The sequence below is a fragment of the Canis lupus genome, chromosome 11, assembly GCF_011100685.1.
Source record: "Canis lupus familiaris isolate Mischka breed German Shepherd chromosome 11, alternate assembly UU_Cfam_GSD_1.0, whole genome shotgun sequence".
NCBI lineage: Eukaryota > Metazoa > Chordata > Mammalia > Carnivora > Canidae > Canis > Canis lupus.
This window is the reverse complement of record NC_049232.1, coordinates 73976429-73990742: the sequence shown is the minus strand read 5'-3', so window position 1 is coordinate 73990742 and position 14314 is coordinate 73976429. Positions and strand designations below refer to the sequence as shown.

At 58.2% G+C, this 14314-nt stretch overlaps 1 protein-coding gene across 8 annotated transcripts in view; it reads left to right on the top strand.

The window, feature by feature from the left end:
* CDK5RAP2 (CDK5 regulatory subunit associated protein 2) overlaps window positions 1-14314 on the top strand; it is a 153057-nt gene that overhangs the window by 124949 nt on the left and 13794 nt on the right. For 7 of the 8 annotated variants that reach the window (XM_038553243.1, XM_038553241.1, XM_038553242.1 and 4 more), the window contains 6 exons: window positions 1124-1299; window positions 5397-5516; window positions 9015-9131; window positions 10454-10643; window positions 11297-11418; window positions 12355-12603. In XM_038553243.1, the coding sequence (XP_038409171.1) occupies window positions 1124-1299; window positions 5397-5516; window positions 9015-9131; window positions 10454-10643; window positions 11297-11418; window positions 12355-12603 (974 nt within the window). The remainder of the gene's footprint in view (window positions 1-1123; window positions 1300-5396; window positions 5517-9014; window positions 9132-10453; window positions 10644-11296; window positions 11419-12354; window positions 12604-14314) is intronic. The other variant, XM_038553244.1, reaches the window with a different exon arrangement.

The following is a 14314-nucleotide window of genomic DNA, read 5'->3' as shown; positions in this document are numbered from 1 at the left end:
GCCGGGAGCAGGGGCTGTGAGGCCCAGGGGCAGGGGCCGTGGGGGGCGGCGGGGTCGCGCTGGGCTGGGCCCCAGATCCTGGGCTGGGTGAAGGGGGAGGGCCGTGGGGCGGCTGCACTGGGGCGGGTACGACGGGGTTGCTGTGGGCAGAGACGTGCTGGCGCGCAGAGGCGGCTGGGAGGAGCAGGGAGCCTTTCCCGCCTCAGCCGTGCGTCACGCTCCCACCCTGACGGGCTGGTTCCTTTTCCTTCTGTTCTGCCCATTGCCGTGGCGGCCTTAGCGCCCCGCGGGTCACTGCCGAGCTAATGGAACGGGTGCCCTTGGCCCGTGGGCTCTTGCGCGAGGCAGCGGCGAGCCCGCGCACCCGTCCTGCCGTCGGGGGACGTCGCGCCCGGTGTCTACCTGTTAGTGAACGTGTTGCAGCTCTGGAGTCCTTTGCTCTTGTCTGAGCTCGTGAATGACGAGACAAGGAGTGACAGGGAAAGGGGCAGAAAAGAGCCTGGCTTACGGAGCTTATCTAAAGTGCAGATTCTTGTGTGTTTTCACCGTGTTCGGGGGGGTTTTCCTCACGGCTCAGGTGGCTCTTGGGAAATACGGGGCGGTAGCCGGATGATGGCTGGGCTGGCGGTACTGGGACCTGCCTGGGGGCCGTGAGGGTTTTGAGCTTCTTAAACCCATAAGGCCCTTGGTGGGTCTGGGTTGTCCTGCGGTGAGAGGCTGGCTCTGCCGCTTGCAGGCTGTGAGACCGTGAGCCAGCTCGTGGCCTGCCTCGGGTCCCCGGCGCTGGTTGAGGGTCGCGGGTCTGTGTGAGGACCCAGTAGGCCAGGACCCCCGAGATGCCGGCTGCAGAGGGGGCGCTGGGCAGCAGCTGCCAGTGACTCGCGCGCTCTCCGAGGCCCTCCCCTGAACCCCGGCAGTGGCTCCAGGCTCAAGCGCACCGAGCTGTGTGTTTTGACAGTGTCCTCGCTCATCAAATGCTCTAGGGAAGCAAACGGGCTCCAAAGCAAAGTTGCAAATGTGGGGAAATTTGAAAAGGCCAGGTAAACTGAAGTGTTCCCAAGTCCCGGTCCTGGCTGGGGTCTTAGTGTGGGAAATGGTTTCTCTTTCAATCCCAACGGTGAAGGATGGAGGAGGACAGTTCAACCTACCGGCACATCCTCCCCGAGTCTCCCGAGCCCTCGGCCTCTCACGCGTTGTCCGACTGTGAAGTGTCCGAGAAGTCCTCCGTCCTCTCCCGAGACCAGAAGCAAGACAGCGAGCCCGAGAAGGCCTCGGTCCTGGCGAACCGTTTCTCCCAAGGTAAGCTAAGCTCTGCTGAGCGTTTCAGACACAGCCAGGGTGTCCTGGTTTAAACAGTAATTTGCCGTCTTGCCTGAGTAAGCCGCGTAGTGACGTTTGACTGTTTGTCTCATGGAGGGAGATGCTGGCAGGGCCGGAGCTGGTCATTCATCACCGGGGAAAGCTGTGCTTGTTGAAGGTGTTGGTGATTGGGGAAGAGTCATTTTTACTTCGTAATGAGGACCGATACTGTGACTTGCCACTTCCTGGCTCTTCCAACGGGGCAGAAAGCAGACTGGGAAGCGCGGGGTTACGTGTCCGTCCCAAGGCTGGTTACTTTCCTGTTGTTCTTCCAGACTCTTCTGAGGCCCCATCACGTTGAACACCCTTGCTTTGAACTGGACGGATGCCCCAGAGCTCACTGCCCCCCCCCCCCCCCCCCCCGACCCCCGAGCCCCTGTTTGGATAGTCCTTCCCTCTGTAAATCTGCTGTGTTTCCCGTTGGGTGTGACCCTTCGTCTGCTGGGTCAGCCCCTTGTCCTGCCTCTGACCGTGGGCCGTGGGCTCAGTTGGCAGGTCGGCCTCCCCACCCTCCGCCTGCCCTGAGCTCTCCTCTACTTCCTGGCTCTGCAGTCTTGGTGACCTCCTGTTGGGCTATGAGACGGGGATTAGTGCTGCTAAGTCCATGTATTTCAACAGTTCAAGGGATAGGACAGGCCGAGGATGGGGACATTTTTCCTGGGGAAGGACAGAGAGTACATATTGTGGAGCACATGGTCTCTGTTGTAATTACTGCATCCAGTCGCGGTAGCAGAGAGCAGCCGGGGACTAGCGTAAATGAATGGGTGTGGCTCTGTTCCAGTAAAACTTTATTTGCCAAAAAGATGGTGGGCGGGTCTGACCCCAGAGTGTAGTGTTCTGAGCCCGGGTATAGACTGGACCTTAGCTGACATGCTCTGGTGTCTGCTTCCTTCCACTGGATGTTTGCCAGGCGCCCAGAATGGACCCAGAGCACAGATCAGACACCGGCACCTCCTCTCTGAAAGCTTTTTGTTGACACCTGATCGCGTAGAACCGTGGTTTTCAGGAATGCAAGGTCTTTATAGCAGCAGAACCTCATCCCTCCTTCCCCCCACTTTTTTTTGGATGAAACTTTACACGGAGGCCCCGTCTGTGAAGGACATACGGTAGAGACGTCGTCCTCCATGGTGGCTTCCGAGGCTCCCCGAGGACACTCAGGGCCCGAGGAGCGCAGCTTGAAAACACACCTACGGCAGGAAACGCACGCGCTCGATCTAAGTGAGGTGTCGGCGGGCTCCTCCAGCACCTGCCCCTGCGCTTGCCTTCTTTGGGCCTCTGGCTGCATCCCCGTGTGGTTTCTGTGAGTGTCCGTGGACCAGGTTTCTCTGGGCTATTTCTGCCTCTTTGATCTTCTCCTCCTGCCTTCTCCCCCTCCTCCTCTGGGTCAGACCCGTGAGTTGTGTCCCTGTCCCTGGCCGTGCCTCCTTCGGCACCACCTCCACCTGGCAAGGACCCTGGAGACTATTCCCACAAGACCTTCGTGGGAGGAACACACTGATGGCGGGCTTGGGGGGTTACCGTGCAGCAAGCCGATCACTTAATGGGAATGCTTGGGATCCCTGCTCTTTAAAACCCTGCCTCTGGGCACCTCCCTCTGCCGTCCCCTTGCCTGCCCCTCTGTTGTCTACCTTCCCACGCCTGCCACCCCAGCCTCGGTTCACTTCCAGTGTAGAACCTTGCAGGCGCCTCCTTTATGTCCTCTCTTTCGGGGACCCGTGACCTTGGGCTTACCGTGCCCTCTTAGTACACCACCAGGCACTTTCCAGACGGAGACCGTGCTCTCTGGAGCCATCCTAATAAACCCACTGGTAGCTTTTTTGGTTTCTTTCTCTTCAGACTTGGTCTCTGCATGTGTTTTTTTTTTCCTTTCGTCGTGTTTATATTCTAAGTAGAGAGATAATTTAGTATTTTTCCTTTTTGCACTTGACATTCTATCGTAAGCTTTCTGACATGTTGTTACATAGCATCATTTTTAGTGGCTTTAGATAGTCCGTTGAATGGCTGAACTGCACTTTTCCTTATGTTCCCCTCTTGCTGAACATTTAAGTCATTTCTAAAATTTCACAATCGTGAACACTGCTGCAGGGAATATCTTTGAACATGCTTTCCCCCTATTTTGGCGCATTTTCTTAACCTAGATTCTGTAAAGTGGAACTACAAGGCCAAAGACGCACACATGGTTTTTGCTGGTCGCTTCTTGCAGGATTCATGGTTTTGAAGACTTAGCATTTGTCAGGAGGGTATTTATTGTGAGAGGGACAGATATTTTTCTACCATTGTGTAAAGACGAGTCTAGTGTTTCCTTCTCCTCGGCTAGGGCTGCATAATTAATAAGTAGTGTCCAGGTGCACTGGGAGTGTTTCCTTAACCCCAGTGAGGAGCCTGGCTCCTGGGCAGACTCAGCAGGAGGGGATGGTGAACCGACGGCCTGTGACGCGGCCGTGGAGCAGCCGGGAGGCGGGGGCGGAGTAGAGGGGCGCCTGCCCGCTCGGCCTGGCTAGCCGCTGGGGGTGGTGGGGCCGCTGGGGGGGCCAGGGCTGCTGGGGGGGGCCGGGGCCGCTGGGGGGGGCCGGGGCCGCTGGGGGGGGGGGGGGGGGGCCGGGGCCTGCTGCGCACGGAGTGTCCCACCAGGAGCCCCGCACACTCCCGGCGTAAGGAGAGAGCTGAAGGCCTGGGAATGAAGTCCTCTCATAAACATTGAGATTCACGATAGAATTACTGTTTAATTAGGGGAAGGTCTGTAACATTGTGCTACTTTTAAATGAAAGTCATTTTGGAGGAATTAAAACTGGGTCATAACATTAGTATAATGTCTTAAAACAGACATTACTAAGACGTACTGGGTGTACCCCAATTGATGAATTAAAGACATTAGTTTTGCCTTTGGATACTTGATGTGGCGACGCTGGCTCTGGAAACCTGCGTCTGGGCTGCGGCCGCGCCTCCTCCTCTGTTAACGTGAGACGTGCCGGAGGCTGAAAAATAGGACGAGCTCATCTTAGAGGACTTGGGCGATTTCGATTCTTATGTATCATTAAGTGTCACATCGAGACAGAAAATAGGCGTCTCGACAACCCGGCATCACCACCCAAGGCAGTGGTGTTCCTATCTGGGGTAGATGGCCTTGTTTTGTGTTTATGTGTCTTTTTGCCTGCAGAGTTTTAAATAGAGTCACGATCCCGCTGTTAATCCGTTCTGTATCTGTATTTTTCTGTGATGTTATATGGTCTTTGTGACGTGACTGTGTATTCACATGGTGGCTGTGTGATCCCGCGTCACAGTGGATGTAATACAGTTTATTTAATGATTTGGGTGCTGTTCGGTTTCTGCCGTTCCGTAACAGCGCAGAAGACGAACCTCTTCACGCACTCGGGCAAATGGTCAGGAGCCTCTCCGCTAATCCCTTTGAGTAGGCTCCTGGAAGTAGAATTATGTGAGGGAAGACATTGGGAAAGAACCTTTCTAAGGCTGGTGTTAAAAATAGATCCCAAAAGTCACGCGCATTTACATTCGCACCAACGGACGTGCTCCGGAGAGTACCCTCCTTACCGTGTTCAGTAGCGCTGGGATTACTGCTTTGCTGTGTTTTTAAGTCTTAAATGAGTAGGTGATAAATGGATAAACATACTCCTTTCAAGGAAATATCGGGATTCATTATGAAAGTGGTTTAATCCACTCTCAGGCAATTCAAGCAGACTTGAAAGTGATCTGTTAGTTTCACCATAAGGAAGATTTTAAATTAATATTTGATATTTAGAAGAATAAAGGGCTGCATTAGAGTAAGCATTAAAATTGTATGGAATATAATTTTAGGTGGAGAAGGCCCTGCTTGTGGAGGGCTGCAGAGAGCGCCCGGACTGTGTCCGCGGGCCGGGGCCGGCCTCAGGCTCGCCAGGCCCCGGAGGCCGTTGCCAGCTGCCGACGGTCTGAAGACATCCAGCACGACTCGGAATTTTAAGATCCTTGCATAATCTGTAAATTATTCAATTTGTTGGGGGCTTTAGGCTTTAAATTAAAAATAACTCTCCCTCCCGCAGACTTAGTCATGGAACATATACAAGAAATTCGAAGTTTGAGGAGACGTTTAGAAGAATCTATTAGAACCAACGAGGAGCTCCGGGGCCAGCTGGAACGGCAGGGCCACGAACCCGACCCAGGTAGGGAGAGCCGCCCGAGGGCGCTTCCGCGGGGCCGCCTGAGCCCGGCAGAGCAGCCCCCCGCCTCGCTGCCTGCCTGCCTGCCTGGCCGGACACCGGGGGCCACGGGGCAGGGACTTCCCGGTGGAGCCCCGGCTCTGAAGGAGGGCGTCTGCTGGCCGCCGCGCCCTGGCTGCTCGCTGGAGAGGACTCAGCTGTTTTAAAACAGAGCCATAGTCCGTCTTTTTGTCAGTCGTGGATCTTAAAAGCACATGCGTGTCAGCAGTTTGGAGAGTCTCATAGGCCGGTGGTGACAAGGTCGCAGCATTCCTGCGTAAATCCCAGTTAGGTCTGGATGGAATATTCTGTGCAGAACCTAAAAATATGTGTTTTTCCCGTGAGGAAGACACTCACACGGTGCAAAGCTTACCGTCTCCTCCGTGCCCTCCCTCCCTCCCGCCCCCCCTTCTGCCCCCCATCCTGCCCTTCCACCCCGGCTGTTGTCTTTCCACACCCCTACCGCGCTCTATGCAAATACAAATATGGGCTCTTATTCTCTGTCTCACCCAAAAGGTTGGATACTTTATATCTGCGATTTTGTCCCTTTTTGCATTGAACAATGTATTTTGGGCATCTATCCTTATTGCTCCAGAGAGATTGTTTTCACTCCACCAAGAACGTGTCTTGAGAGCAGCTTTGTGCCCCAGGAAAAGCCCGAGTTTGCACGGATCTGGGTGTGGACCAGCTCTCTGGCTGTTAGCTTTGGGACTTGTGGGCCAGGCACCCCGCTTCGCCCAGGCTTAATTATTTTATGAAACAGACTCATCAAAAACAACAACAACAACAAAAAAACCAGACTCATTGTGAGATCAGGGAGGCAGTGCTCTAAATAGGGCCTTGCTCTGTGCCTCACTCAGTAAGTAGTTTTCTTTGTCATTATCATGTCATTTGACTGTTTTTTAAAATTTTATCTATTCATGAGACACAGAGAGGCAGAGACACAGGCAGAAGGAGAAGCAGGCTCCATGCAGGGAGCCCGATGCGGGACTCGATCCCAGGACTCCAGGATCACGCCCTGGGCCAAAAGCAGGTGCTCAACCACTGAGCCCCCGGGCGCCCCGCTGTTTTATTTCGTATGACATTATTAGTCTAACATTGCAGAGCTCTGCAACTCGCGAGGATGCAAACATTTTTAGAGATGAAATAACTGAGTCCTAGAAAGATGTACTCAGTGGTGGCAGCGCCGGAGTCCTCGGGCCCCTAGTCCAGTCCTCCTTCCTGTGCAGCCCGTCGCAGCCCTCGGCCTAGAAGGAGCTTCCCAAAGGGCTGTATGTGTGGTGCGCTGCAGTCTGGAGGCAAACCGGGACCCACGCCCGCCTCCCCTCCCCCACCCTGCCTCCTCCTCTCTCACCTCCGGAAATTGATTAACCGGAGTTGTTAGTCCTATCAAACACGGGGAAGAAATACATGCCTGGGCCCTTCACATCCACTTGTGGTAATGCCTGAATTAGATTCATTCTGTTTTACATTTTTCCTGGCAAATCCAATTATAGAATTATTTGGGGGCTCGAATGGCCACCAGCTACAATGGAGCTGGCAATTGCTCTGAGAGTAATTCACTGTGATGGGAAGGTTTACAAAAAGGCGTTCGTAAAGTATTTACACGGGTGGGAAGACGTGTGTTCTCACGTGTCACAGACGCTGGGAAGACCAAGGGGTTGTCCTGGGGGCAGGCTCCTCGGAGGCTGAGGCACAACGTTGTTGAGCTGCCACCTCCCGTCAGCCTGTCGTCAGGGAGAGGAGCTGGTGCGGGTGGCCTCCGAGGGGGCCTGGCCCCTGACCTCTGGGAGGGACCGCCACGCCGCGGCCACAGCAGACTCGCTCATAGGACTGTCCCTGTTCATCCAGGTGGCTCTTCGGTCCTGTGGTTGGCTCTGGCCTGTGAACGATAACAGCAGTGACCATTACAGCAGGGGTCATTGTTACTGGGCCTTGGAGACAGGGCAGTGGGGTGACGAGCCCGAGGTCCTACAGCTACTAAGAAGCCAGGGCCTTGATTCAGACCCAGGTCCCCGAGGAGACACCCGAGTCACGGGGAGAGTAGAGGACATTGTGGGGAGACGTCGTGATGCGTGCACCATCAGCACGAGGAAGGGCGGCGCCGTGGGGACGGTGCCGCGGCAGCTTCTGGGAGGCCCGATGCCCTAGTGTCCTTACGGGGACGTTGAGTGTCACCCGTCATCAGCCGTGGACCAGGACGCTCTCAGCTGCACAGAACAGAACATGTGACGACGGGGATTAGTGCTCCCTTCCGTAACACGAGCCAGACCCAGGCAGTTGCGGGGCGGGTTTCATGGCTCAGTGCTCTGATGGCAGGGCTTGGGGTCAGTGTCCGTGGTGACCGCGGTGACCCTGAGCATCACGTCCCCTCAGGATAGGCCCACAGGGTGGGAACGAAGACCGTGGGGCTGTGCCCTGTCCTTGTCCCTCCATCCGGGTGGAAGCTCTTTCCCAGAAGCCTCCAGCGGGCCCCCGTCAGGGCTCACTGACCACAGGCGGCGCTGGGCCACGTGCTAGCCGTGCCGGGGTCGGGAGGCAGCGCGTGGCTCTGTGGGGTGAGGAGGGTGGGGAGGGAGGCATCCGCCTGCCTCACCCAGAAGGCCGGGCGCTCCTGAGGCTGCGTGTTCTCGTGCTTCCGGGCGCCCTCCGTGGTGCAGGCCTAGGGAGCTGAGGGGAGGTCAGGGCGGCCGGCAGGGGGCGGGGACAGCCCACGGGTCGGTCTGTCCGTGACCTCAAGCCCCGTCTGTGGGGCTTCAGACCCTGATCTCTTTAGCGGGCGCTCAGACATGGCAGTGAACGCGAGCTGACAGGTGGAGGAGGCGTGGGGCGTTCCGGGCGCGGGGCGGTCAGGGGGCGTGTGGGCCCAGACATAGCCCGGTCGGGCCGCACTGGGGGACGTGTGAGCGGAGGTGCTGGGGGAGGCGGGTGCGCGTGCGCGTGCGATTGGAGCCAGGTCCTAGAGGTCCGACGTCCGGGCCTTGTGTTTGGTCGGTTGGCCACCGCGTGGTGTTTCTGAGCAGAGAGTGACGGAGCGGACTGCGTGCAGCCCCGCGGGCAGAGCGGCAGGGGGTGGCAAGGCCTGAGCGACAGGGACGGAGGACCCTGGGGCAGCGTCCGCGGCATCGGGGAGAAGGCCCCGCGGTCACGACTGCCTGCCGGGGCGGTGCTGGGGTGGCTCCAGGTTTCAGCTCGGACCAGGGGTGGTGGGCGCACCGCCTGCAGGGAGGGCAGGGACGAGCCTGTCCCCCCGGAGGCCCCGGGGCAGCCAAGCAGGGGAGGGAGGCTCCTGCCGCCTCTTGCACGCACACCCTCCTTTCCCCTTGGGCTCTCGTGACACCTCCTCTGGTTCACAGGAGTGATTTCCTTGTGTGTTGTGTTTCCTCCTCGTTTAAAACTGTTTTCTAGAAAGCTCCTTCCATAGTGATTTGTCCACACGTCACTATTTGTGTGTTCTCTTAGGTGCTACAAACGCTTTTGCTTATGGGTCAGAGCTGCATGATTCCCTGACTTCGGAGATCTGTTTCCTGAGGAAGCAGAACCAGGCTCTCAACACGATGCTGGCCAAGGGATCCAGAGGTAGGAACCAGAGGAGCCCCCTCGGCCCAGACCCTGCGGCCCTCCGTCTGCGGCAGGAAGGGGCGCGCGGGGGTCTGACCAGCCCAGGCCCGGGTCCTGCGGCTCTGGCTGGGGGAGGGCCCCCTGGGGCCGCGGTGAAGGTGGCCCTGACGCCTCAGCGTGGGCTGCCGGGTAGGTGCGGTGGGGGAGCGGCGGAGGTCCCCTGCTGCCAGAACCTCCTCCGGGGCTTCCCTCCCGTCAGGAAGGTTTTCCGGTATTTCTGTAGGAAGGTCCTTTCTCTTAATTCTCTCTTTTTGGAGCTTAGCCCCCAAGCGCTTTCACCTGCATTATCTCTCAGTCCTCACAGTGATTCTGAGTCCTGTTTCACGGATCAGAACCCGAGGCCTAGGGAACTGAGCTAGAGGTAGAGCTGGGACTCAGTGTCTCCCACTCTCCCTGGACGGTACAGACGCCACTTTTGGCCTAAAGGACAGAATCGAGGCTTCTGCAGACCATCACTCGCACGGCAGATGTGTCAGGGCCTACGTAGACCGACACAGGAATGAGAGGGTCCGGGTGCCGTCCCCCAGGAGAGACCCAGCCAGGAACCGGGGCGGGCCAGCCCGAGGACCCGCCCTGACCAAGGCAGGTGTCTTGACTGGGGGGACGCTCGGCTCCAAGAGCTCAGCCCAGCAGGCCAGCGGCGATGCCCGATGCCCGTGCAGGCCCTAGTGTCAGGGCTGCGGTCAGGGCTGTGGACCCAGGCGGAGTGCCCGAGAGCCTCGCGCTGAGCCCTCTACGTGGCGCGGCTCCTCACCACGACTTGTGGGGAGACAGAGGCACAGAGGACTCAGCCGAGGTCTTGGCCCCAGTGGGCAGCACGGTGCCCCCGAACACGCCACTCTGCCCCCGGGTCGCGCTCCTGACTGCCTGTCTCCAGGCCCCGGGCCTGTCCCATCCCTCAGGAGGGCCCCACCCCGTGGGGACTCCCTCGCACCCACTGCCGGAGCTGGGGGCTGTCCCGTGCCTCCGTCTGTAATTCACACCCACTGCTTGCTCTGCGACGGCAAAGCAGCCGGGTTGGCGGTTGGCACGGCCCATTATGGTGCAGAAGATTCAACAGGCCCGTTTCATCCCGGTGACGTTTAATCTGCAGCCTTGATGTTGACAGATTTATCTGCCCAAAGTGCGTAAGATAATTGGAACGCCAGACTCATAAATGCCAGTTTAAACCTCGTTCTGTTCCGTATTCTGGAGCGCTTGAGCTGAGGTGCCGTACTTGCGTAATAAGGTTGGAAAAAACAAACGGGGTCTCTTCTCCGCGGCGCTGTTCGTGTTTGCAGATAAACAGAAGGAGAACGAAAAGTTACGAGAGTCCCTCTCCAGGAAGGCTGCGAGCCTCGAGCTCCTTCAGCGAGAGTACGCGTGCGTGAAGGGGGACAACGAGAGGCTGCAGAGCGAGGTCCGCGAGCGGGAGAGGCACATGCAGCAGCTGCTCCGGGAGGTCTGCAGCAGCCGCAGCGAGCTGAGCAGGTGGGCTCAGGCCCCTGGGGTCGGCTCAGTGAGGGGCCGATGCTGGTGTCTGCGGGGAGGTCGGGGCGCCCCGTGAACGCCGTGGAGCCAGGAGTCGGGGCCTGAAGGCAGTGAAGGGAGCCGGGAGCTCCTTGGGGGCGGGGTGTCCTAGGGCTGTGCAGGGCGGGGCAGGGAGGCCTCGGCCCGGAGGGAAGGGGCCAGGGAGGAGGCTGGGCACCCCATCCCGCCGGCCCCGAGTCCTCTCGCGGTCGAGCAGTGCGGGGGGGCCGCAGGGAGGCCCTGCACAAGGGCCGTGAGCGCCCCGGGTCCCCTGGCCTGAGCTCCTGGCCCGCCCCACATGTCTCCATGGTTCCTCGGTGCCAGCGTCCCCGTCGTCCTCCCAGCCCAGGCCAGTGCGCGGTTTTGCCGTTGTGCGTCGCAGGCCCCTCCTGGGCGCCGCACCCCGGGCTAAGACGTGACCTTGTGAGCTTTGTGTCCTCGTGTCCGCGCCCCCGGGGGTGGAGGACGACGTGTGGTAGAGACACACCTACTGGGCCCGGGGCAGCCTGGCCGTGCCTGCACGTCCTGCCGCCTTCGTCAGTCTTGTCCACGCTCTGAGGGTGGAGTGGCGTCAGAGTCCCTGCCCACGCGTCACAGTTGACGTCTCCTTCCAGGGCGCGGGAGGAGGCCCAGCTGAGGCAGCAGCTGCTGTCCCAGAACGAGGAGCTCCTGCAGTCCCTCCGCGTGGAGCTGAAGGTGTACGAGAGGCTGGACGAGGAGCACCGCAGGCCCAGAGGTAGCGCCGGGCCGGGGGCGCGGGGGGCTTCCCATGTGGGCCCGCTGCTGCGGAGGGGAGGGCGGCGCGGCACTCCTCCTCCTGGCCTGGCCGCTGCTGGGCCCCGGGGCGCACCTCACACAGGCCCTCGGCCTGTGCTTCCTCTGGGGGGCCGTGGGCCCCGGGGCTCTCACCGCCCCACCCCTGGCTGGGCCCGTCGCCCGGTCTGCTCACCCCTCGGGCCTGGTTCTTGGACGTAGAGACGCGTCCCTGGATACCTGGTCTGTAGAGTCGTGGACGTGCAGGGAGGTCAGTTATGGGGGGCATCCCCCGGTCCGTGGGACGCAGCCGACCCTCGGGGACCAGCTGGGTCGCTGCCTGCCCGCGTGTGCTGCTTGTTGGCCGCGGGCCCTGGTCCTCGGGCCATAGCAGATCAGAGCGCCTGGGCTGCAGGCCCTGGTGGTGCAGTCGCTCTGAGGTGTGGTGGGTCTTTTGTTTTCAAACTAATTTTCCAGATGGTTTCTCCCTATTGAAAGTTTATCTAGGAAAGGGTCACCCCACACCTTCCATTTTCTCCTCAAGTTGTTTTTCTTATTCTTGCTGTTGTGTGTTTTTAATACACTGTGGCTCTTAAAATCGGCCCCTTTCATTCTGTAATTCCAGCCCAAATAGATTTTATTACTACTAGACATAATTTCGGGGTTTGGTGTGCAATTTGCTAGGCTTTTATGGCCAGAAGCGAAAATTAATTTCCAGCTCTTATTTAGCCTGTGGAATAGCAGCAATTAAGTCTGCCAATATTTTTGTTTTTAAAGTCAAATTGTTATTTTAAATTGTACCTAGTTCTTAGGAAGGGGAGGTGGGGTGGTGGCCGGTTTAAAACCCTGCTGAGCTCCTTCGATGTCTGACCCTTTGGTGGCGGAAGATGTCAAAGTTTCCTCCTTGCACTTGTTCCAGAGGTCGGAGCAGAGGCGTGCGGAGAAGGCTGCAGGGGGCAGGACCCTTCCAGCGACCTGCGTGGCCTCCTAACAGAGATCCAGGCTCTGCGGGGGCAGCTGGAAAAGAGCATCGAGACCAGTAGTGCGCTGCGGAGCAGGCTGGAGGAGCAGCTGGCGCTGGAGGGGAAGAGGGCTCAGGAAGCAGCCCTCACCGTGGCTCTGCAAACCCTGACCGTCCCCGAGTGGCCCCTGCACCCGGACAAGCACGGTACCGCACCTGCCCTCCGCCCCGAGACCGCAGCCCCGTGTGTGTGTCGGCGGGACCTGCGAGCCCCTGGGTGCCCTTGGCCGACGGACGTGTCCCCCCGTTGCCAGCAGGCCCCCGACGCCCGGGGAGCCAGGGCCTGGCCACTGCTCAGCTGTCAGCTGTGGCAGAGCCTTGTGATCTCCGTCCGGGGCCTCTGGGTTGAGGGAAGTAGAGCTTGGGCGTCCAGGACCCTCCTCGCCTCCGGTCTTGCCCCGCCCCCCCCCCCCCCCCCGTCCATTCAGCCTTCGCTCGTCACTCCACCGCTGAACATCCTCCCTCCCGCTTACTGCCTTTCAAAGGCAACCTCAGCGTCTTGCTCAGACTCTCGGTATCTTGTAAGGATCCGAAGAGCAACCCGGGAGGTTTGAAAACTGCGTCAGTTTTGCATTAGCCCGTGGGTTCGTGTGTAGCCCTGCAGAGGCTGTGTAGGGTGGCGGAGAAAGGACAGGGGCTCCTCACTCCTTGGACACTTGCCCGGCACAGGGTGAGGGGTCAGGCGGCAAGCGGTCAGGCCCAGGGCCCTCGGCCGGGCCATCTCTCTGCTCTGGGGCTGGAGGAACGACGACCCAGCGGGGCCACTGCACTTGCCCGAGGCGACACGGCAGGCGGGCGCCACAGCTGGAGCTACAAGTAGCCTTTTAGCTCCCGAGACCGGTGGTGTTCCTGGAGCAGCCCCTGACCTTGGGAGCCTCAGGCGCCGAGGCCATGATCCTCATACCCACAGGGCAGGGGGCCATCCAGTGGGACCGGGCGGACCACAGACTTCGTAAATAAGTGTTGTGTAAAAGTTTGGGCTTAATCTTCACAGGATTGGGAATTGTGTCTATTGCCTTTAATTCAAAAAATTTAAAACCTCTTAAAGAGCACCCATTCAGCGTGCTTTAGAGCTTGTAGCGATTGGCATATTGATCTCTCCCTGTTAAAGAGTGTTTTTTTTTTTTTTTTAAGATTTTTATTTATTTACTCATGAGAGACACACAGAGAGGCAGGGTCCATGCAGGGAGCCCGACGTGGGACTCGATCCCGGGACCCCGGGGTCATGCCCTGGGCTGTAGGCGGCGCCAAACCGCTGAGCCACCCGGGCTGCCCACTGATAAGGAGTTTTGACGGGATGACCACTGGATGTTATACTATATGTTGGCAAATCTAACTCTGATAAAAAAAAAACCAAAAAAACCCCAAAATAAAACAAAAGGAGTTTTAAGATTTTTCACTAGAAGATGATGTTGATATGAGAAAAAAAAAGTGAAGGAAAATCCTTCACGATTCTACAAAATGACGGCATTTTGCTTTGCATCTCTCTCTTCATTTGGTGGTCATTTGGGTTTTGGGCTGTTCTGCATCCTTTCTTTGTTTTTGCCCAATATTACATCATAAACGTTTCCCACCCTTTCCCCCCGGCTTCCTGATTACTGTTTCCAGATGATCCTTAGTCACGAAACCATGGTGACTAGTAAAGTGGTCTCTGATTCGGGGCTTTAATAGGCGCCGACGTTAATATGGTTCTTGCTGTTACACGACATTCGTTGTATGAACTCCCACCAGTGGGATCTCACAGGGCTGGAAAGGAGCCCTCGTGCGTGGGGTGTACGTCAAAGCGGCACCTCTGTCTGCCCCCGGCCCCCCTCAGGGCTCAGCGGAGATGGGACTGAGAGATTGTGGGGTGTGCTGG